This window comes from Protopterus annectens, chromosome 12.part0 (assembly GCF_019279795.1).
Source record: "Protopterus annectens isolate FY-2018-M chromosome 12.part0, PAN1.0, whole genome shotgun sequence".
NCBI classification, from domain to species: Eukaryota; Metazoa; Chordata; order Ceratodontiformes; family Protopteridae; genus Protopterus; species Protopterus annectens.
In genome coordinates, this window is record NC_056746.1 from 1,492,952,339 (window position 1) to 1,492,979,031 (window position 26,693).

Consider the following 26,693-nt stretch of genomic DNA (forward strand, 5'->3'; position numbering starts at 1 on the left):
ATGTTGGTCACAATCTGAGCATGAGATTCAAACTGCAACTAACCCCCCCCCAAAAAAAAGTACCTCACAAACACATAAAACTATGTACATCCTGATACACTGAATGCTACAGTATTCCACTGCTGATCCAACTAAGTATACCTGGACACTTCTCTTGCAAAGATACGGTGGCACCCACATCCATGACATACCATGTGATGGATGCCTGGGAGTTGTCTTGTTTTCCTAGGTTTGCCAGGAATTCTTCAGTGGCTGACAGTAGTTGTTCCACTGCAGGGCCCCCACCAGTGATACCATGCTCCCTGGCCACATCTGCAGCTCTTCTGCATGCAGCATTGATCCTATTAGTGGCATGGTGTCGCACCTGCTCATATATCCTGCTCTGGTGACCAACAGCATTCACATCACAAACCAAATGCAGTGAACACATGAATAATGTGTACTTTAGTTGAATACAGTAGCTATCAAAGCACAATCCTGTTTTAAACTTTATTGATAATGTTCCTTTACATCTGGCATTTAGACACATAGATAGCAGTAAAGGACTTCAGTTACCTTACCCGTATACCATGTTCATTGCCTGGGTGGAATGTACTGCATTATTTCAGACAGAATGAGCTGAACACAGGCTTAAACCTTACTCTGGTTATTGCACTATGTGCATTTCAGACATTTGTGGCTACATTCTTTATTCATTAACATTTAACAGTTGACTGGTGTCAGATTAGAATACACATGCAGTGATTACAGGAATAATGTACACTTATTTGAAAATATTACTTATCATAGCACACTCCTGAATTAAACTGTATTGAAAATGTTCCCTACTATCTGCTATCTAGACACATGGATAGCAGTCCAGGACTTCAGTAATCTTACCCATTTACCAGGTTCATTGCCTGGGTGGGATACACAGCATTATGTCAGACAAAATGAGCAGAACACAAGCTTGAACCTTACTCTGGGTAATGAACTACATTTATTTCAGACAGTTTTTGCTGTATTCTTTATTCATTTACATTTCACAGTTGACTGGTGTCAGATTAGAACACACATGCAGTGGATACAGGAATAGTGAACATTTGTTTTATTTGAAAACATTACATATCAAAGCAACATCACCCTTTAGATTTTATTGATTAATGTTGCTTCAAGTCTGGCATGTAGACCATGGATAGCTGTGAAAGACGTCTAATTGATAACCAGTATACCCTGTCCATTACTTTAGTGCAACTTACAGCATATTTCAAACAATGGGAAGACCAGAACAGTGACTCATACCCTGGGATTTACTAATCTTCCATGCAGGACTAGCTTATTCCTGCATGGAAGTGGCTGTTTAGGAGAAGGACGGCAACGCGCTATGCATATTAATGAGGTGCACTGCCTGAGCTCCTAATCTTACATGGAGCATGTAAGAGTGCAGGGGGCATGTCTGAGAGCAGAGTTCTCAGAATATACATGCCCCCACAATGAAGAACAGCAGAAAGGCCCAAGAAATTAGCAAGACCACTCATAGGTGTCTGCATATCCCCACTAACATTCCCCCTGGTCTACAACAGCAAGTAAATACAAATTAAATGAACAAACCTGCATTTCTTTATTTTTTAAAAAAATTGATTAAAGATAACCATAGGTGCGCAGGTATGCCCATCACTTAGCTATGGTTAATGCAGCTTAAATGGCTGAAGAGGATAACAAGGAAGATATATGCAAATGAAGCAGCAATAGCAATAGTGTAGTGGGCAGAGCATTCACCTTACGAGCAGGTATTCCCAGTTCGAGTCCCACTGCAACAGATTCCATTTTCCATGGCAAAGCAAATTATGACCAATATTTTTGTTGCATAACCCACTAAATAACATATATTTGTAAACTGGAGTACTGCAGTAAATGCACATGTGAGGTGTGAATGTCATAATGAATAAAGCACTAGTAAGCAGGTTTAAGCACCAATAAGCAATAGTAAGCATATTTAAGCACTAGTAAGTGAGTTTAAGCCCATTTGTGTGGGGAAAGCAATGCACAAACAGATTAAGCAAATTTGAAGCTAACTCTCTGTAAGCATATGTAACCAGAGTTTAGCATTGCTTACCCTCGTGCATACCCATGCAAACCTGCTTACAAATGCTCAAAAGTGCCTTAATCACTCTGTATCCAAAGGCCCTTGTTCTGCCCATCAACAAAAAAAAAACAACCTTGCAGGTCTTGAACCCAGGACCCTACACACTATAGTCACAGTAGTTATCCACAAAGCCATCACAAAAATATGAGGTATCAGCAAACAAGTCTTCACTATAGTAAAATCAAACTGAACCTGTGAAAGGAATCAGTATACAGACATATGTTCCCTAACCCACTACATAACATAAATATGTGAACTGGAGTACAGCAGTAAACCCAGAAGTCAGGAGTAATTGCAATAGAGTGTTGAAGTCCCCAATAAAACACAAGGACCCCATACAGTGTACATATACATGAATCATGGGTACCAGGCATGCATATAAGATGTAATGAATAATAAATCAATGCCAAAAAAGAAATATAATGCAAAGTCAAATGTAAGCAATGGTAAGCATTGCACAGGCCAGCTTAGGATGTGTAAGCAATGTGTAGGCCAGATAACTCAATGTGTCCAGTGTTATATCCCTTTAAACAATGCCAACATTAGGTAAGCAGGTTTGCCCATAGCTTAGCCTTTTCAAAACTGGCCAATCACGAAAAAGTGCGGGAAATCAGCCCTACTTAAACCCAAGAGGCGGGAATACATCCCATAACTGGTTGTAGTTTCCCTTGCAGACACTATGTCAGGAAGGGGAGAGGGTGTGCGCTTTTGGGCGCAGTGCTGGTGCATCCAGGAGTCCAGAGTCATGGCAGGACTCCTTGTCAAAGACCATGAACAGAGACTGCTGCAGGGCCAGTATCAAGGCTCCCAATATAAGGTGGATGCCTGGGACAATCTCGCCTGTGACCTCACCAGTGCCACTGGCATACTCCAAACTGGTGAGCAGGTCAGGAATCACTATACGGACCTGAAGCAGCATAAGGGGACCTTTTGGAGCAGTGAATCAAAGAAGCTACCATGGCAGGGGATGTCCCAGCTGTGTGTAAGTATCACCCCACTAGGTATGTAATAATTGCCAGCTCATGCATATCATGGATTGATATGGCTAAATAATCCTGTTATGCCCTCCACAGCTGCTATCGAGCGGGCTGTGAACCAGGAAGCCCATGGCAGTCACCTGGAGAGGTTGCAACACGAGGTAGGTCAGTAATACTCATGCATGTACTTTCCTAGGAAATAAATCTATAAGTATTAGAAAATGAATTGCCTATATAAATCCTGTATTGTTTAAGGCAAGTACTGCATACACCGGAGAATATGGCAGGAAAAGACTCATATAGTATGTATGTAAATGAAAGAGTAAAAGCCTGACAATAAAGGTCTAACTGCTGGACTGAATGTGTTTACTCTGGTATCATATGGTAATGTAGATTTGCATTCACGTAATAGTACTGTTGTAATAAGCACTGTTACCCACACCGTGCACCATAAATAGAATGTGTAGGAATGTCTGTATATGACTTGTGTAATCCCCAGAGGTCATTTAGTACAACTGAGAGACACATAGAAAACAAGGAAAAGGCAGACAACAAAACCCGACTAGCACATGCAACTGAGATGTGAACTGTTTTTTTAGCACACACAGCCATGGTTCAAATCCTGCCAGTGGTAGTAGTCTGCATACAGAATCATACCCCACAACTGTACATATATGTCCAGAATGTCCAGTAGAGTGGCCCATATCTGTTGCCTGTCAACCTGTCCCCCTGGGAAATCAGTGGGATAATCTCAGACATATAGGTAGCAAACAGGAAATACAACTGATTGACACACATCTAAGATAGCAAAGCTGGCACATTAGCAACTCCCCAAACCCTTATGAGACTAAGAAGCCATGTATGTCCCATTTACACCCCCATCCTGTCAAGCTGTGGCCAGAGTGTGTACAGTAACAGAGTGAGATGTATGCGCATAATACTAATGTGTAATCTGGAACTTTGAGTGGCAACATTCAGGTAGTGCTAACAAACATTGCTCCCACAGGTATGTCAGATACGAAGACTGTGCTGAGAAATAAAAACCATTATACCCTGTACTGGTACTGTTTACTCTGGTGTTGTAGGGAATTGTGAGTGTTGCAGTTTCTCTGAATAATAAAGTATCACTGATCACTGTCACACACATTGTGCTGCATAATATAACTATGTAGGAAAGCATGGATATGTGTGTGTCAAGTCACTAAAGGATGATGAGGGCAATAGTCTAGATATGTCCCTGTACACCTGCACATGGTCAACACATGGCCAGAGTCTGTGCAGAAAGAGTTGCATAGCTATGTGCACAACATCAACCCGGAATCTGGGAGTATGTGTAGAAACAGTTAGTTAGGGTTAAGAAACATTCCCTCCACAGGTATACCAGGTAAGAGGTGTATGCTGCAGGTAAAATCAGTTCAAGTATAATGATGATGGCAGCCATATCACTGTCCAAACTAAGGCTATAGGGTAGTGTAATAAGACTTGTAAGGTACAGATAACAGCACTGACTAGGAAAGTAATGTGGACTACAGGAATATACTAGTTGTTAATTGACATCTTTCTCCCACCACCATATCTCCAACAATAACCAACATACCCACCCCAACTATACTAGGTAATGACTCCAATGTCCTGATAATGTCCAATTGTTTGATACATATTTTAATTGTTCCCATGCATGTGCTATATTGAATTATTCCAACATTTGTGGCATGGTGCCATCAATGTACCAGCATGCTGTTCTTATTACCACTGTGGTTCCATATATGCATGTGTTCTGTTTGCTATGAAACTGTTCCGTATCTGGTGTCTGGGTTAATGGGAATATCTATGCATGCTGTTATACCTAACCCTGGAATGTGTTGACTAGTACTAACCCACACATGATGATTAAATCTAAACACTATAGCACGTTTGGGAAGGATGTTCCCAGCGGACCCACCTGTCCCACCTCAGCTGGCCGTGGCACCGGGCACCAGCATGTCTGCGGCCCAACCTGGGACCTCCCTGTTCATTGGTCCCGCACCACCTTTGGGTGGAACCACCTCAGGTGATGGGGCTCGACACCCCGGGAGTGGGCGTGGACAGGAACCTGTCACCCGTCGCCAGGTCCATGTGGTGATGTGTAGAGAGCTCAACCAGCAATTTGGCTATCTGCTACACCAGCTTGAGGGCCGTGTGTCTCGATTAGAGGGTCAGCCTGGCTCTGTGACTCAGCCCCTAGCAAAGCCACCTTTGGGGCTGTGAAGGTGCAGTGGTGACTGCCCATGGGTGGGGACCTCAGTCACACTGTGTCCACTAGGGGGTCATGGGCTTCTGATTTCCCAACACCCCTTCCATCAAAGTGTTTACACCCCACGTGTCACATACCAACCCTGTATGCATCTTGTTTGTCTTGTCTGTTAACCTACCCAACCTACCTCCCCAAATATACCTACTATCCATCCCCAACATCCCTCTCTCACCTGTAAAAAGAAAGGGCAATCTGTTCCCAGAAAAAAAAAAACTTGCCCCATACATAGCTGTCCATTTTGCACATGTATCCACTAGACACATGTAATCTGGTCTCACTGGCATCACAACTTATTATTGTTGCCCTCACCCCCTCCCAGGGGTTTGAGTGTCCAAATCTACCTCCAAATTTAGTGTATATGCACAGCTGTTGCTGTAGAAGAAATGGGCAGCTATGGACCTTCCCCACATCCTCCCTGCATATCCTAGCTATTTTCCCTACTGTCTTTCCCTCATTGAGCCCCTTTTTCACTGCAGTCCTATCAACCCTTTTTTCTTTTCTTTTAAAGAAATTAGCATGGGGGGGAAGAGGGACTAAGCACTTTTAAGCAGCAGTAAGCGGGTTTAAGCCTGTTTGCATGGGGGTAAGCAATGCCTATACTGGTTAAGCAATTTAGAAGCTGAGTATAAGTAACTGTAACTGGAAGTTATCAGTGCTTACTTCAGCGCAAACCCACACAAACCTGCTTACAACTGCTCAAAAGTGCCTTAATCACTTTGTATCCAATGGCCCTTATTCTGCCCAGCAACAAAATAAACAGCCTTTGCAAGGCACGAACCCAAGACCCTACACACCATAGCCAAAGTGATTTACCACTAAGCCATGTCAGATATACATAACCCTGATGTTTTCACAAACATATCATCCAGCCCAGTCATTCAACAGTACAGGGAATGTATTCGAACATGTAGATGAATGTGTGTATATATATATCTATTACTATCTAGACAAATACAACATATCTATATATGTAGATATATATATATATATATATAGAGAGAGAGAGAGAGAGAGATAAACATATATACATACAGATGCATACATCTATAGATATATATGTCTACATCCATATGTCTAAATATATACAGCAAGTTTTATATATATATATATATATATATATATATATATATATATATAAGCAGCTATATATATCTATATAGGTGTATACAGACATATATCTGTAGATAATGGGAACATAACAAAAATATATATGTCCACATGCACAGTTAATGGGGTTGAGAGGCCCCAAACAACATACGTCTTGTATGAATAGGTATATCCCCCCCCACAGCCAAATATGTCCACCCTGCAATACACTACCAAGTGTTGCAGATTCCATAACCAGGACCTGACATGACATGGGCACAAGATGTTAACAGTACTGCTTCACACTTGTATAATGTCAGGCTGGTATCAATAACATATCATTCAGTACAGTCTGGCTCCCATAGGGAATGTACAGTGTAGAAGCTCTCAACATCCCTTGGATACATATACACAGACACATATATGCAGATATATATATATATATATATATATATATATATATATATATATATATATATATATATACATATATGTAGATAATTACACATACACATGCAGAGATATGTATAGTAAGATACATATGTAGAAGGTGCACACAATATGGAAAAGACACTAAGCTTACAGTTAACACCTTAACAACTGGACACTGTACGAGCCACCCATACAAATGACAATCGATGCCTACAACATATACCCACAGAGAGGTCAAAGGATATAACACCACACACAGGTTTGCATAAATTGGAAACCTTTATTTGTGTACTATTACAGCTGTATATGCCATGTCATATAGCTGTTTAGACACTGACATCCATATAAACAGAATAATGCAACTGTGAAGCAGTTGTCTGGAAAGGTTTACAAATGTTGCTGTCCATGCCGAGGCCTTCAAATAGTACAATAGTAAAGACAGACTGGGCCACAGGATACCAAACAATCAACAGTAAGTAATGCAGATGTATAGTTCAGCAGCCACTATCTACACTCTGTACACAATCCCTAGGGGTAAAGACCTCAGCTGACACAATGGGATGTAACTGTTACATAACAAGGCATAACTGACACCATCAGAAGCACACTGACAAACAGAACAGCCTGTATGGCAGGAGGCAGTAGGCCTGCATTAACCCAATTTATTTAATTATTTCAAATATAGGTGAAATGTATGGTAATGTACATCCAGATATGTTAAGGCAGCTTAACCAGATACCCCCACATGTTGTAACAGCCTAGGTTAGTTATGGTTCATCACCCCCAGACTCAATAATACAGGGCCATATACCACTGTTACATACACTGGCCTCTGGAGTGCATAAGGGCACAGATGTATTGTATAGGTGAAGCCCACACATATATGGCCCCAGCCCTACTGTATGTGTGGGGGATACAACAGCAGTGGACTGATGGAAGGAATGGCAGCATGACATACTCACAGACCACTACGGAACAACTCCTGACAGCATGTCATAGGTTCATAGGTTCATAGGTTGGTACTAGGCTATCAGCCCTAGGGCCTATACAAGCCTAGCCATAACTTTTTTTTTTTTTTTTTTTTTCAGTGCAGTGAAGTTTTATTAAAATTCAGAAATAATTTCAAGTTGTTTACATTACAGCCATTTTTAGTTTATAAATTTGATATCAAATCAATAAACCATTTTATTTATGAAGTTATAAAAATAACTATATAATAAGGAAAATTGCAGCTCATTCCACATTGCTTCCAAAATAGGAATGTGTATACATTATGTAGCAGCTGGCAGATAGACCGACTTGCTTAGTTATGCTATGAAATGTTACTGCTGTCCCCTTAATATATATATATATATATATATATATATATATATATATATATATATATATATATATATATATATATGTTGCTTGTGCCATTCTAAAAAAAGCGGTATAAACCCTTACTGACTAGGAACAGACAGGGGCTCCAACAATGTATCATGACTCTGAACTCTAGTCAGAAGTTGGCTGGCTACTGGGATAAACTCTGATTCCCAACAGACTTTGTGGTATGCTCGTAAATCTTTGTCCAAACTGTTATCCAATGCTAGTTCTTCTTCTAAGTATGTTGTGAGAAGTTCAATTAGCTTTTCAGTCTCTTTGTTTCCAAAACACAAGGCAGCACTTGTAATCTTCTCAATGTAGTTCCACAGAGTTTTGCAGACCAGGCTAGCAAGCTGCCAGTCTGAGGGCCCAAAGTCTTGTAAGCAGTCAATTAATTTCTTAATTCCTCCTTCTTCCCTCAGGATAGTTCGCTTATTGTTGTCTACTGTCAAATTTATGAGAACTCCACAGGCAGAGAAGCAGACATCAGGATTTTTTGAATCGAGTAGTGCAATCATGAATTTGTATACATTTTTTGCTACAACGAAATCTCGTATCTCTTTCGTCTGGGATAGATTGCCAAAAACTCGTGCAGCTTCTAGGATTCCTTCCATATTATTGCTCAGCAGTAACCTCAGAAGCAATTCAGAGATCCGTAGTTGCCTGCTTCTGACTGCTGAATGTTTTGTTTGATAGTAGGACAGATTGTTGATGGCAGCTGCAGCATTAATCACCAACTCCTCACATTCATCAATTTGCTTGTACTCTAATACTTTTATGAGCAAATCCACACAGTTCTGGTTAGTGGAAAGTACAGTGCCTAAGCTAGGATGAATTGATATATTTGCAAGCACCCTTATTAATTTGATAAAAACATCCTCTACATCAGTTGGGTGTTTTGGATGCCTGCTATTAACCTCTTCAGCACTTTCACTTCTTCCTGAAGCACTTTTCATACAGCAGTCCAGCTCATAGTAAATTTGGAACAAAGATAACAGAGTGCTAATGGCTCCATCCTCCATATAAAACTGCTCCCGGGCATGATTGTTCTTCGCTGTCAGATTACCCAAAGTGAATACTATCCGTACAACCAAGTCCTGCTTCTTTTGGTGCTTATTCAGTACTGCCAAGAATATGCTGAAACATCTAGGACAGTCAGCCAACGCTGTACAGCAATCATTGTAGGATGAGAGTTTGCTTAATATCCTGGCAACATTAGTGCAAACATCTTTATCAGCAATGTATTGTTCCAGTATTACACACAGTTCAGAAAGAGCACCACTGAGTAAGAATCTTGGTCTTGATTGTGACAAATCAGCTATATTTCTTAAAATAGCAGTGAGCTGGACTAACAAATTCCCAGAAATGGGAAGGAGACTGTCACTTTCTTTATCAGTATTACTGATGTGCTTCATTAGCTGCACCAGTGTTTCTAATAAGTTCTCATTAAGCATGTACTTGATAAGATTTGCATTCCCCGAAAGAAACTTGATTGCACCCAAGCAGTATAAAAGTGCCTCGCTGTTTGACAACATATCTTCAAATTTAAGAACATCCAGCAACGAATCTAATATGTTCTCAGTTTGAAAAAGGACGTCATTGTTCTCACACCTGCTAATTTTAAAGATGAGCTTGCAGACATCTAGAAGGTTCTTTCCAGTTACTCTGAGTGCTAAAATTAGCTTGACCAGAAGCAAACTGAGTTGGTCTGAACCAACATCTACCAGTTTATACAGGATTTTCAAAAGAATTGCCCTCTGTTTGCAGTTCCTTCCAAGCATGTTCCCATTTTCTAGTGACTTATAGAGCCTGATGCAAGCTTTACAGAGACAATCCACATCGGTATCATTGTCTGCTTTTTCTATTATATTCAGAATAGGCAGGATTTCTGTGTTCCAGTAATATGCCTCTTCCTCTGTTTCATCATCACTTGTTCTTGATCCATTACCTGAACCTGATCTGTCTTTGTTTTTATTCTCCGAGCCATTGCTAGGACACAAAGTAGGTCCACTCCTTTCAGTTTGCTCACTTTCATTTCTGAGATTTAACAGAGCTGATGATGATGAACTTCTTTTAGGCAAGATGCCTTTCTCAATTTCTGAACCTACAACATTGCTGGAAGATGTTGGCCTGTGTTCTTTTGTCTGATTTTGAGGTGTGCAAAGCTTGGTATGTAGGCGGAGGACAGAGGCTGGAACACGGGCCCATATGTGGAAAACTGTTGTCATACACTAAGCAATTCGCTGGTGTTACAGGATAGTCTGAAACATACCCTTAGTCAGGGATTTGAGGTTAGAAACATAAATAGATGTAGCCATGTACTGATAGCTCTCAACACACACACTCTGCCAGCGAAATATCTGACATAGGATCTGTGTGGTGGACAGACAAAACATAATAGGCACACCTCTAGCCATCAAGAGAATAGGCCCACAGTTGAGAGCTATACAGACAGACTGCATTCCAAGGTAAACTAGTACGTACACACAAACCCTGTAACACCAGTACTATACAAAGCATACCACAACTCTACTCACACTCTGTCTGTAGTTCTGGAACCTCCTACAAATATGTAGCTGGCCTGAGTGTGCAGGTTCTCCTGTAAGAGGTATTACTACCTGCTGTCTGTAACACTGATGCGCACAGACAGGAAGGATGTCCACCACACAGGAAAGGTAAAGGGACCACGCCCACATGATGTAGGGATTTATAGTAGTTGGTTGCCATGACAGTGGCAATTGGAAGTACTATACAGCAAGCTGCATGCAGTTAACAAGTGGAGGACACAGACTGGTGCAGAGGCCATCACCTGATCATGTGCACCACCTACTAAAGCCATGCTGCAATCTTTTCAAAGCAGCTCAGTCCATTTACTAGAGAGAGACTGAGAGAGAGAGTGAGAGAGAAAGAGAAAGTGAAAGAGAAAGAGAGAAAGAAAAAAACAAAACAAAACAAAAAGCCTAAGGCAAAGGCAAAGTAAACACCAAATGAAGGTCAAACCATTCTAACATCCAGCAAACTATCCAGAACTGACATCATTCCCACAACAGGTATGTGAAGTATATATGCATGTAATTGAATGTAGTACCTGGTCCATAATAATAAGATATATGATGTGGAATGATTTATATGTGCCATCAGATGTTGTTGTAATGACGTTCATCTGAACAACTGCTATGGACAATAGTGTATGTCCCTGTGGGTAGTGGGCCATAGCCATCAATTGTGCAGATCAGCACTGACTAACAAGATGTAAGCCATCATAGTGTGTTGTGTAATGGGAAGTATGTATATTACGTGGCCAATAGCTGGTGGTGGAAGTAATGCCATTATGATGGACATGTGGAACCCACAGCCCACCCCCTGCAGGATACTCAGGTTAATCTGTAACGTAGCATTCAGGAATGCCATAGTTGTGTAATAGGGTTCTCTGCAATCTGGTCCTACATATACCCACCTAATGTCAGGCCATGTCCGTATGTGGCACCTGTCTGTGTTGTAGCAAGGCAGAACAGTGCAGCTATGCAGAAAGGAGTTGTGTGATTGTGGACCTGATGTCTGAATGTACCCCACATATAGGTATGCATATGTGTATGTCCACAAATATACAGATACCCATGTGTAGACATATATATGAGCACATATATACATCACATATATCTGCACATATATAGATATATACCTATACGCACATGTCTATATATATACAAATGCACACAAACATATATGTATGTAAATACATGTCCCCTATATTACTACCACAGTGATGCATGCGAGGCAACAGCACACATAGCAATACACACATATATCTACAGCTGGCAGTGTGTGCAACATGAACAGGTATGTCACATGTTAATCCCTTGTTGGGACCACATTGCCCTTGCCTGTGAAGTATGCAATGGGAATATGGGGAAGTATGGCAGGTATAGTTGTGGAGGTGGTCAGGGTTGATAGCTACAGAGGACAGTCTACAGGGGTGGAATGTGACACATGGTGGGTAAACACCCTAGATGGTGTGTGTGGTCTATAATATGGATGTCCCATGGGTCCCAATATGGACGCAATGGGAACAAGCCTGCTACCCACTGCAACTCACAACAGCAGTCCACGTCCTGAAGGTGCCTGGCCTGGAGGCTGAGCCGGAGGAGCATGTTGGCAGTGTGAATGTGAACTGGGTGCCTCAGAGTGATGTATCCCATCCCACATGTGTCTGTGGAGCCCGGTATGGAACACACCCTGGACCTGACCTCAAGGGACAGGAACATGTTTGTGTATGCACCCGGGGGGGACAACATCCCCTGGATTGGTTCCACCTGATGGTATTTCTGAACCAGTATATGAAGAGGCCCCAGGTTGGGCCACACATGTGATGTGTCCAGGTAACATGGGCAGATGGGTTTGGAGAGGTGGGTCTGCTGGCCAATAGTACATATACATGTTATTGTGTCACTGTTATAGAACATATGTTGGTAGTAATAGTCTACACAATCCCGGAACATGTCCAACAGCATGCATAGATATCTCCAATAACAAAGAAAGTCAGATGTGCAGCAATCACAAAGTAGTCATACCACAGGCATATATGGAACCATAGTGGCCCTGACAATGGCATGGAGGTGAATAGTCTGTAACAGGCCAGCAATGATAGTATCCACACAAGGAACATGGCTACAATCACATAGCAGAAAGTGTGGTACAATACAATATCTGTCCCACTGGTAGGTATGCTGTAGCCATACCTAATGAGTTGTGTGTACAGTTTGTTGAAGCTTATATGGTGGGGGGGGTGAAAGAGATGTGTATTATGAACTGTGGTAACCTTGCTGTATGAGTTGCTTAGACCTGTTTCCATCTTTATGTTTTTCAGCCAAGATGTCACATGCACACGCTTGCCTACCTGTTTGACAGCTGAGAATGATGTGTTTATCACAACCCTGATCAAGCACTACCCAGTGCTGTTTGGCAGGGCTGCCAATGAACAGCAGGAGTGGACCACCCTGTGGAACGACCTAGTCCACAGGGTCAATGATGTTAGACTGCACAACTGCAATTATGAACAGGTCTGGCATCATTGTACTGACCTGCTTCGCAATGCCCGTTGGTGTGCTGCTGCAGTCTGGGGGGATCAGCTTGCCAAGGGGGGGCTATGCCATTGAGCTCCGGGCCAGCCTCATGGCACCTGCCTGTCTGGCTAGCCACCAACTGCTTGACACCTTCATGGTGGTGGGTGGCACCCACACACTGGCTGAGGAGCATGCAGGTAAGGACACAGGGCACATCAGTAGACCACTGCTGAGTATACATCTGCATCGTACATGTAGATCATGCATGTCTGACATGTCATATATATATTGTGTTGCTGCATTGTAGTGATAAACAGATGTCCAGACATGGTAGTATTGTGGAAATGTACTATTGATGTATTGTAATACTGCACCCACCCTGAAGCACTGCCACAGGTGTAGCCACTGGCATTGCATCTCTCACCCTCTTATGTAGATCCCTTCGGGATACCACCAAGGCAGCAGCATGTAGCTGGTGAGTATGGTTTATGTAGATGCTTGCCAACACACTGGGCATGTAATGGCAATGGTATATTCCATGCACACATCTAACACACCTAACCTGAATGCATGCTGTACATGTGCACGTATTGTTGCTGTGAAATAAATGGCATCACAGGGGTGACCATGATGGGGTATTGGAAGGGTATGTCAGACACCTGCATGATAACTAACATCCTGTCATTATGGAATTTGTCCACAGGGAGTAACATAATGGTGGGAGACAGCCTACAGTAGGGACATGTTCGGAACAACACCCATATACAGTGCAAAACCAGTGTATATACCTGTAGGACAATGGCAACTGCTGGAGAAATACACTATGGCATAAGGCATTACAGTAGTCCACATTATCAGCTGGGTCTATGTTGTAACATGTGGTGTTCAGTATATGGGACACTGTAAAGTGACACACATGTGTAGGGCATACTTGTCATGCAACTGCATAAAGGCTGAAGGAGGAGGGTGTCAGCATGACACACCAGTGCACTGCAGCAGGGATCCTAAGGATGCTAGGAATGGCTCTATATGCACATAGTCAGGTTCAGGACTTGTGGCAGCCTTAATCCTTCCCCCACAGCAATAGTGATGGCAGTGTATGAACACCATGGGATGTGCACATGAGTAGACCTTGCAATCATGCAGAATAGGGGGACATGTGTAAGGCAGACTGAACATACACTGGCAAATGCAGATTGGCCCAAGCTGGTATACTCCTGCCAGGAGTAGTGACTGCTGTAGTACACACAACAAGAGTTGCGATAAACTGTCATGATAAGGGTGTGCACACATATGGCCACACAGTGTGTATGTATTGCAGTCAGCAGCCGCACACCTAACACAATCAGTAGACACTGCATGTGAAAGTACAGGACATATATCACATATCGGGCTTGTGTACTGCTAAGATATGTGGTGATGTGGTCCCATGGCAGATCAAGGATGGGTGCATCAAATCAATCAAGGTGTGTACACCCTCCATAGCCAGATATGCTCTGATGGTAGTCAGTGTAAGAGTACTGGATTGGTCATACATGGTCCGCTGATGTTGAGAGTTGTGCATCAGACATCAGGCATTGACAAATGACATCTGTCCACATATCATACCAGGTATGTGTTGCTGGAAAACATAGGGGCTGTAAGCATTAAAGCTGACATAACTGACATAGTAGTACACATTCAGCAATGGGCCATAGACCTGTGAGGTGTGGTGCACAGTACATGGCAGGATGCAGAACAGGTGCACAGAAATACCGTGTTCATGGGTGCAGTGGTATCCAGGGGAAGGGGCTTTACCTAGTGACACAGCATATCCATCACACACATGTATACTGTTGCCAGCATGGATTGACTATAGCTGCACTGCATGCTGTCAGGTACCATATGTTATGCATGTTAACAGAGGGGTAATAGGAGGACTGTGTTTACTTTCATTGTGCAACCTCACCTGTGTGTGTCTGTGTGTGTGTGTGTGTGTGTGTGTGTGTGTGTGTGTGTGTGTGTGTGTGTGTGTGTGTTTGTGTGGCTGGCCATGCATGCACATGTGTGATAGTGGGGTGTTCATACAGCAGTACATCCCTCTGAGATCATGCAGTACATGTACATGGACTGCTACATTACACACTAGGAATACCTGTCATGTGTGTAATCACAGGACAGCTGAGAGTATAATATGGTCTGTAGCATGGAACAGGCATCCAGAGGGAAGATAGACACCAGGTACAACACTAATATCGCATACAGCAGTGAGGTCCTACAACTCACATATACAGCACGACAGTTGCATTCGGGAAGTACGAGTCAACATCAGGGACTGTATCCATATATTACAGTTGTCATATGATAGGCTGAAGGAGCAGAATATCTCATATGTACTGAGCATTACATACACATGACACACCAGTGCATGATATTATAGATATAACATAGTAGCCCACACATATAGGTGCCATGCTCATCATGTCTGGACATACAGAGGGTGCATACCGAATGACAGCAGCGAAGCTATGTAAAACCACTACACACAGGTCAGGCTGGTAAAGTAGCAACAGGCCTTGTGTTGTGACCGCTTGTGTAGGCATTTAGAGGATTGCTATGTTAATGAGGGATTTCAATGTGTGTATGTTAACAAGTGTGATGCAGGATGGCGTACCAGATGGACATATACATGGGACTGTCTGTAAAGCCATGGACAGGTAGGTATTATGGAGGTGTGTGTGTGTGTGTGTGTGTGTGTGTGTGTACTGTTAGGCAATGCTGTACAGGTTTCAAAGTGTGTTTATTGTTTTCCCCCACAGGTGGCGAGGTGAGTCAGGGTCCCCAACTGCATGCAATCTGATGTTGTTGTCCATACAGACACCAAAGATGATGATAGTAATGTTGAGGCACAGGTGGGGTTGTCAGGGGCTGACACTGCACCAACATTTGACATCCCCCTTTTAGCCACCCCAACCCCGCACACAGTTTCAGTGCCTATACACACCCCATCACCAGTGGCCATAGCAGAGGGACAGCTGGTGTTCAGTGGCAGTGCACAGGAAAGTATGCTAACCATGCCTGCTGTGTCCTGTCCAGTCACAGCAGGCATAGCTGGATGTCCGGCAGGGCACCACATAGGCAGATGTCCCATGGTGCTCATAGTAGGGCCACTGTACATCATGACCCTGGCAGAGGTGACATAGCTGGTACCAGCAGGTGCATGTTTCAGGCTGTCATTGCAGTGCAAGGACGTATAGAACACTACCACAGACAGGGCCTGAGGCTGCAGAGGGCTGCTCTCACATCTGCAAATGACAACGCCCGTGAACTGGCTGGTGTGATCCATGGATTAACTGAGTTCATGGATAGATGGTCTGGTGAGTTGATGGCCCTCATCGACCGTGGTCTGTCTGTGCTTGAACATGTGGTGGGAGTATGGTGATGGCCGCATGGACGTAGGTCAGCAATGCCAACAGCTGGTAGTCAGCGTGGATGTGCTAGGACACCAAGGGGCTCCCATAGTGGCAGTGCGAGCCCCGGCACAGTGGGGTGGGTGCTGTCCACACCATACCACAGCAGGTCATGAGCACGTGGTCCTGACCATTCCCAGGAGGGACCTGGCACCAGCGGACATTTGTCGTTGTCAGGTGAGAGTGGCACATCGAGGCCTGTACCTGGATGTGCCCATGGAACCCCTGGTAGGCACAGTCCACATGTCCATGGCCAGAGGCAGTGAACTGCACACCCTGCCAGGTATGTTCTGCAGCTGTCCGTAAACACCTGTGTAGGGCAGCCACATGGCAGAACTGTGTGCATGCATACCCACACACTAAGCAAACAGACCTAGGGCAACCCCATACCTACAAACACCCCATCACCATGCCCAGCTCACCACAGCACACCCCCTCACCCACATGCATGGTGTCAAATGTATGGCCCAACCTCGGCCTCTGGCAAACCAACATCACATGCTGTGAATATGATGATACCTGTGCCACATCCCTGTCATCCATACCATCAATGCAAGGACAGTCTAACATGGTTCTGATGCACATGGTGACTGTACTACAGTGTAACACCGTACTGCAGTGTAACATGTTGTAAGGAGTATAGTGTAATGCATATATGGCAGGTAGTGTAGCCATCCAGCAATGATTACTTATAGCTGTTAGTAACACTGGTTGGTTGTGTTCTCTATATTGTTATCCATTTGTGTTGTAGGTGTGCATGTGTCAGCACAAGGATGCCCTGTGTATATGATGATACCTGTGCCACATCCCTGGTCATCCATACCATCAATGCAGGGACAGGCTAATATGGTTCTGATGCACACATGACTGTACTACAGTGCACCACAGTACTGCAGTGTAACATGTTGTAAGGAGTAAAGTGTAATGCATAAAGGGCATGTAGTATAGTCGTCCAGCAATGATGCATTATAGCTGTTAGTAACACTGGTTGATTGCGGTCCCTATAATGTTATCCATTTGTGTTGCAGGTGCACATGTGTCAGCACGAGGATGGTCTGCAGTCATATTCCACAATGGGGTATGGCACTGTGGTGACACCATGGCTGTGACATATCTGGGGCACAGTTGAATACATGTCACAGGTTACTAAAATGGTTATTGCCTGTGCCACATGGGTAGGTGACCCACTAAGGCATGTATACCTTGCAACCTAATGTAGACCCATCCACATACATGTATACTGTTACTTGTCAACACTGGGAATAGACCCCTACCAAGCTATGTAGTGATACTGAAGTGTGTGGCTTACACTGCACACACCACACAGTGTTTAGGGTGAGGTGTGTCCCAGGTTACATGTTACATGCAGAACATCCCCAGATGTTGGATGGTGGATGTAAAGCATGTATATGGACAACACGTAGTGTGACATACCATCATATACACATTAACAGACACATAACAGCCAGACACACATCCGAGATACCAGGGCCTATCGCTGCTAACTAACTTGACTGTGTGTCCAATGTGTTACAGGTAGGCTGCACACAGCACATGCATAACTGGCTTGGATTGTGGTATCAGTTACCTGTATGGGTGATGGTGACAGTGGTAACCATAACGTGGTTCATGGGACATATACCAGGTGTACCTTGGTGTAATGACAGTTGTCAGAAAAATATGTATTAATGTGTGTGCTTAGTGCCAATTAAAAACTAAATGAGTTAACACGTTTTCATTCTATTTTATATGCACTATTTTATATACAGCTGAATTTCATATGAGACTAAAAGATGCTTTTGAAACTGCAGTGTGCTTTCTGAAACTTGCAAGATGCCCACTGACCTAGTAATTGCTAGCACAGCAGTTTTCATGTTTATGCCTTTTGGAAATGTACTTGAAAAGCAGGTGATTATCTGCTAGGTCAGGAAGCAATGAATGAACAATGCTATATACTGTAATGTAATGATTTTGAACAATTAGCTCTGTTCAAAGTATGAGAACACGCACAGCTGCAGAAGTTAGAGATAACATAGACAAAGGACTGTTGGAGAAATTAACTGCAATCTATACTTACTTTGTGCTCAAATTAGCCATAGTACCTTGAATGGTAACATTGCATATATCTAACCGGTGGTAGCCAAGGCCATGTTGTTTTTCTTAGGAAGTTTCTCACAAAAATTGATAGTACAAGCAGAAAATCATATAAACAAGCACTACGAAATGATGATATTAAAACTTGTGATTTACTACGTCAGCTTGGTAGGCAATGTCTTATTAGAAAATGTATAAAAATGCCTGCATTTCCTGATTCTAGTTAGACAAACTCTGTATTAGCACTTTTGTCTCCTTGCTGCAAGATTAAAGTGCCTTAACCTGAACCTACCATGTATTGATAATTTTTTAAAGTATATTTTTCCTTTGACAACAGTGTACACAGCACCCACATCCACCAGTGGATATTGTACTCCCTGAAACCCATGATGACACTCTGCCATACCCAGCAAACAAATAAAAAAGTCCAAAGTAAGCAAAGCTGGTTAAGTGAAAAGTGTCAAAAACAGTTCAAGGCAAAAAAGCAAAGGCACTAATCCACAGGCACAATAAAGTTTTAATATTAAAGAACAGAGATTTCAGACATAAAAGTCATTCTTCAGTGTTTAAAAAACAATTAAATCCAACAATCACTTTATACAAGTTTAAAAATAATCACATGACACAGCCATCCTTTTAAAATAAAATTATACCAGCAGTCTTCGATTTATATTTAAGAAGATATTCTCACACATATATCAGAACATATTTAATACCATCATAGGTCATAAAATATATATTTAAAAATAATACATATATATACATTTTTAAATGTGTGTATATATATATATATATATATATATATATATATATATATATATATATATGATGCATATACAAACAAAACATATAAATATATAACATCAGGCAATTTTTGTTGCTAGCTTCTCAGGGCAGGTGTCTGCCTGCATACGAACAATCCATTCATATTCCTTTACATCAAGTCTATTAATAATATCACCACGTCTTAGGCTAGGCTTGAAGTATTCAATGACTCTAAATACAAACTGATGGGAAATATCCTTTTCTTGTACATGTTGTGCTAGGGAGTTAGTCTCAACTTTCCTATGTATCTCGGATTTATGTTCCAGAATTCTATCTCGCAGCCTTCTGGAGCATTTACCTATGTAGAATGCTGGACAGATAGTACAAGTCGCTAGATAAACAATCATAGTAGTATTACATGTGGCAGTACAGTTAAATTTATATTTCCTTTTACTAGAGGGATGTATAAATTCATTCAGTTGACATATATTAGCACAGCAGGAACAATTATAACATGGGACAATCCCTTTCTTTTAAAATTTAATACCTTTCGGTCTGTTTAAAGAAAAATCTTTATAACATAGACGCTGCTTTAAATTGCTACAATTTTTGTAATCAAGCATAGGTACATTAGGTAACCGCCTTTCACATCATTGAATAGTTTTAAGAATGTCTCAGTTTTCCTTAATAATATACTGTATATCCTCATGGACTCTACTGTACGACATAGTATATCTTAATGGTTGTAATTTATTAGATACATCCTGATCATGTATATCCCTAGGTTGTGAAAAAAATGGCCCTGCTTTACTATCCCAGTGAGATGACATTATCTTTAGTGCAAGTCAGTTCATTAATATCATAGCCTTACATAACAAAGTCATTAGTCATTTCATTCATTTGCTCAATGCATAAGTCCAGTTTTGTATTCAGTCTACTAGCCCTTATGTATTGGCTTTTAGCTACACCTTTAAAGACATGCTTGGCATGCATGCTATTTTTGTGAAGGTATTTGTTAGTACATCCTTTTTATAAATACAGGAATCCAAACCATCTTCAGTTATCATAATACATACATCTAAAAAGTCAATAAATGAATCAGACATTTTCAAATCAAATCTCAAAAATTCAGTAGATTGATTGCACAAAATTTTAAATTCTTGTAATTCATTATTGATTGATTAGATGCATATCCCTGTAGTACCACTATTGGGGTATACTACAGGGATATGCATCTAATGCACATGCCACATGCTTAGTAGGGTGTTGCAATGTCATGCCTCACCTATGGGCAACAACAACACTAACTGTACTACTGTGTGGCAATGGGTATTGTAATAGGAGTATGTGGCCTTGGAATGCTGTACCCTACAGATATACGGGCATGCACAACTACACACCCATGCCAGAATACAATGGGTATCCAATGCCCATCAACCCATTTGTAAAACACTGTTGTGCTGGTACTGCAAGGCTCGTGTAGCCGGTATGGGGGTGAGCTTAACAGGGTACATGTAATGTCCCATACAGCAGCAGCCACAACTGACTATGGCAATGGGTGTTGCATTGGTTGTGAAGGCCCTCATGGAATTCCGAAGTACAGGTATGCTAACACACAGACACTGCTATATTCAGTCATGCACATGTACACATGTGTCAGTACAGGGGTGCATCACTGGAGGTGGTCATAGCTGTGTACCTAACTATTGTCCAAGGAGAGATGGGTTGTGTAGGGGTTGTGTGTACAGTGGTATCCTGCCACCTGCCAGTTGGCAGCAGGCAATCTATCGGCAGACACTACTGTGGTGACCCTCAGTGTGAGAATGACATGCATCACCCAATCCTCCAGGTGTCTCCTGCACGTGGCCACTGAAGTGATCAAGTTTACATGTACGCAACATGCATTACAACATATGGTTAGTGTCTGTGATGGAGACCTGTACCCAAGCATGTTCTGCTGACTGTGGTAGTGTTTTTGAGGTACCCATGACATGTGGTGCATACAGGGTGACATCTCCTATATGTGCCAGTTCTTACACAGCTAGGCAGACATGTCAGTGTCAATCAAGCTTAGGTTAGCTGTACATATCCCAGCTGGATACCTGCCATCTGCACATCTGTACAGGGACTGACAGTCATCAGCTTGGCAAGTAGCTATGCAGTAGCATGAGTGTGTTGATCGATAGACGTCTGACAACAATATGTATGCCATAACTACATGTCAGAAGCCATCACTAACATATGGTGTACAGACAGTAGTCTACAGTTACATTCCACATGATGGATCATTACCCAGTAAGGGGTATATACTGTGACACAGCTCACATACCAGGGATACAACAGGGAGGCCTCGGTGTCCAGCTATGCCCACAGGTGTGCATATTGTCAGTACTACATTTAGCACTCTGCTCTTGCCTGGGTTAGCACTTTAGACAGTACTACTGCCATGATACACTACATGCCAGTGTGACAGCAGGTACCATGGGCTACTACACCTGTATGTAACACATTCACATGGATAACAGTGCTGTACAGGCCTCATATATGTCTGTGTCCCACACATGACACTCACACCCCTTGCTACAGTAATGAAAGCACATAGTCGCATGTATTGTATATGGCATTACATACACTTATTAAAGATTATTAGACTGAGTGATGTGACCTGGTTACCAGGGCTAAGCCATGCTTAGCAAGTATCAACATTGCTGCAATATAACAGCTGAGCTGATTTGCACACTGGTAAGCAAAGCCTACACTGTGTAAGTGCCCGTACGTTTACCCATAGCTCAGCACTGCTTAGCTTTGTGCAAACCCGCTTAAAGCTGCTCAAAACTGCCTTAACCACACTGTCTCTGACAGCCCTTGTTCTGCCCAGCAAGAAAATGAACAGCCCTTGAACCCGGGACCCTGTACACTGAAGTAACAACACTTAACCACTACACCATGACCACTGTGAAGACAGCTGTTGTTTTACCAATATAGCTGTCAATACACATATTGAGTAGTATTGAACAATTGCCTTTAGTTCCTGAATTGTGTAGTCCTTGTTATTAATATGACTATTGCATCACATATGTTGTTTTATCATAATGTGCACATAGCAGATACATATGGTGAGATACATCTGGGATGGTATACACAACCGTGAGTTTACTCATGACAGGAATACGGTTGTATACATATAATAGGTCTATATATGTCTACATGTACATACACATGTATACTCATACATATGTCTGTATACACATCTGTATAGTGCAACATATATATGGCCATGTGTACATCTCTTCGTATGTACATATATATATATAGATATATGTATATGTCTATATAACTATATGTCAATATAGCTATATATGTATGCACATCCTATATGCACAGATATGCCTAGTTATGTTGGTATATATGTAGATATCTATAACTATATGTGCATACATATATCTGATATACCTACTACTGTCAATATATATATGTAGATATCCATACGTATATGTGCATATGTATCCCTATATGTATATGTGTAGACATATATTGCTCTGTATATGTATATATCTGGGTGTTGATATATATATATATATATATATATATATATATATATATATATATATATATATGTCGATATACATATATTTTCACCCTATGTACTGAACATGGAGTGTAGCCCTACCTCAGCCCCTATAGTCCTAACTTCGTAGTGCAAGGGGATGTCAGGTGTGTATAGGAGATATATTTGTAGACTATTGCTACTGTAATAGGGATTGTCTTCACAGACATGGTGTGTGTGGGAGGTCACATCTGCTTTTAACATGTGCGCCATTGGCTACTGACAGATGTCTTAAAGAGATCATAGTAGAGTACTGCTGCTAGCACGTAATCCTCCTGTAGACTACAGCAGAGATATTGGCCAATATATGTGGACATACTGGCACACTCTGGACAGTCCTGAGGTATACAAAGAACCCCCTAGTGCACAACATGTGGACCAAGCCTGACTATGTGGATGTTAACAGCCATGTAGATGGGTATAACATGTAACGTCTGGTATACATTTGCCCCCATAGGTTATGAATTCACACACCCCTGTCTGTCCTGACACATAATAATTGATGGTACAGAGGTGCCATGGCCACATACTACCCACTAGATATTGTCATACATTTGTACATCATCCCACTGCTCTGTATGACATACATGACTGTTAAGGGAGGCCTGGCAGCAGTACATCTGGCAAGTATCTGGACATGACATCCCACTAGGTAAGTACACTAAGCTCCTAGGCATGTAACAAAGCACCGTGCAGGCTACAGGCAGACTGGCTCAACACTGGCCTACATTTCCTATGGAGGAATGCACATGTACCTGCATATATAGCAGGCTCTACAGGCATGTCACAGCACAGAATACAATACATCAGTGTGAAAGAATAACCACAGTCAATGTGAACACAGCCACAGCCATGTATAGTAAGCTAGCATAATATTACAGTATATGGACTATCTGTTCGACACCATCCTCATATGTGCCGCTCACACACTAACCCTACATATACTGGGCCACTACATAGTGAGGTCCAATGCCTGTCTGTGGTATGGGACATGTGTGTGTATGGCCCTAAAAACATGTAAGCAGATAGGGTAACATACAGTGGAGCAGCATGTAACATCAGATAGAATGGGACCAGGAACAATGACATCTACCACAGTCTGTACACAGGCCACAGTACATATTGACAATACACACACTATCAACATTCACCTTATGTACACAGACCTCAGTACTGTACACACAACCACAGAATGTCCAGGTTATGTCATCAAATATATCCCCTTCTATACATAACATATGTAGCAGTCTGATATCTCACTGGCTAGTTATCAGATATGATGACACTAATTATGGTATACAGCAGATATGCACCTCTTACTGCATGACATATGTACAAAGATTGACAGAGTTGTGGCTGGAGGCACATACACAGGGCCAATATTGACATGTTGCTGTGATAACCTCATACATTTACTGTTGTAACAGGGTTTGTTGCAACATATGTCCTATGAGGGATATGAAGTCAGTAACTCTCATGGCTGTCACCATCTACAGACTGCAATCCTCACACTACCTTCTGCGGTTCACAGATTGGTACTCTGTGGGTAACACATGAAACAAAAGGCACCACACACTGCCCAGTCTGCAGATGACCCTACAGATGGGGTTTCCTCATAAATGTAGCACTGACATGGCAGATATTAAAACATGTAGGACAGCCATATCCACACACATCCTGTTAAACCAACATTACTCCATGCAGTATAGCAGCACTTACAGTCTGTAGTCAGGTCAGGCACATCCCCCTCCTGTGTGTTGCCTTGTTTCCACAGTGTATGTTGTTAGAGGTAAATCCCCAATCCATTTGAGATGCTGTTTGCCAAACAACAGAATGAGTTCCTGATCACAGTGAATGAAAAGGCCCAATACCAACAAGATGATCCTAGATACTGGAGTGTGTTTCCATACAATGGGAATGTTAACACAGCTGTTCCACATGCAATCAGTTAGAGGAGGGCTGCAATTCATGCAGAGGCCATCAGCTGATCATGAGCATCACTTAAAATACACATGCTGCTGCCTAAGCAAAGCAGGTGTAGCTCTCCACATCCACCAGAGAGAGAGTGAGAGAGGCAGACAGAGGCAAATTAAAATCAAGGAGGGGTGGGAGAGTACAATTTAAGCATTTTGTGTCACACACCTACCAGCACAGTGTATCAAACCCCTGACATATATGTAGTGCTATCACATGTCTATGCAGTCATTGGATGCGCTACATAGGTTACATGTTGAGGAGCTCTCAAAACATATATGTGATGGTGAGTGACATCTGCAACAGAGATATGGTAGCTATATGGTAGGTGTAGTACACATGCCTGTCCATATGAACAGGTGCCAGTATCACCACAGCCACATTCTCACAGGGAAACACACACATCTGGCAGTGCCATGAATACAACTCAGTACTAGTGAGATTGCCACAACACATTGCTTTGCAGGTATCACATGCACCACAGGGACCACACAGAGGTTATAAGGGCAAAGCATATGTGGAGGTGTCTGACATTGGACAGCATGCTTCAGTATGTCAATGGGGGTTGTAGTGAGTGTGAATGTGATCATACGCATCATACAACACACACACACACACACACACACACACACACACACACACACACACACACACACACACACACACACACACACACACACACACACACACACACAGGGTGCCAGTACTGACATGCATGGGTGCATTGCTTCACGGGTATGTAGTGGTCGACTGTGACAGACAGCTATGCAAGGCTAGGTGATGAGTATCCCTTGGCATCAGTCCACATGACAATGGTCTGCATGGTGGATCAGGGGTGTAGTTTCTGGATTTGCCCACACAGGTGGGTATTGCATTCACCATCCAGTCAGCTGTGTTACTATTGCATGTGGCCAATACTGTGCATTGCTTGCCATGTATGTGTTCCTTAGTCCATGACATGGTCGGTGTCTGGGATGTGCACACCTCCCACATGCATGTACAGTGACAAGCGGAACTGTACCTGGGGTGTCTGGCCCATGTTGTGTACACAGATTGTTATCATCAGATGTGCCCATCCTGGCCTCATGTATTGGGAACTATTAATGGACAGCAGGTTTACCCTGCACCTGCATTGATAGTATGATACTGGCATTCCCTAATGTCAGTGGCATCTGTCCATACATGGCATGTTTTTCAGGCATGGTATGTCCTTTGTGGGTCACATCTGATGGCACCACAGGTGTTGCAGGTGTCCAGTGGGGAACATGTGGAGGTGCACTGTCAGCATGTACGTGCCTATTTGAGAGATGGACAGGGTGCCATGACCACTGTAGCCCACTGCAATCACAACATGGTTTCTATCAGTGGGCAATATGCAGGGTACTACCAACATAGCAGATGTTGCCTAGGCAAGTGTGTGTGTGTGTGTGTGTGTGTGTGTGTGTGTGTGTGTGTGTGTGTGT

The 26,693-nt window shown here is 42.5% G+C and overlaps 1 protein-coding gene across 1 annotated transcript; it reads right to left on the reverse strand.

Moving 5' to 3' along the window:
- Nucleotides 1–8,354: 8,354 nt before the first annotated feature.
- Nucleotides 8,355–20,755, reverse strand: LOC122816301 (armadillo repeat-containing protein 2-like). Its single transcript, XM_044089033.1, has 2 exons — nucleotides 20,726–20,755; nucleotides 8,355–10,443 (listed from the first exon to the last, which is right to left on the reverse strand). Exons 1-2 carry the CDS (start codon nucleotides 20,753–20,755, stop codon nucleotides 8,356–8,358), a joined length of 2,118 nt encoding a protein of 705 aa, XP_043944968.1. The 3' UTR covers nucleotide 8,355.
- Between the last annotated feature and the right edge of the window lie 5,938 nt (nucleotides 20,756–26,693).

Bases quoted from the DNA above. Each gene is read 5' to 3' on its own strand.
- LOC122816301 (XM_044089033.1), bottom strand. From the start codon at position 20,755: ATGTCTGATTCATTTATTGACTTTTTAGAT. The intron at 10,444-20,725 runs GTATGTATTATG...CTACATACCAAG, and splicing joins CATTTATTGACTTTTTAGAT to CTTTGCACACCTCAAAATCA.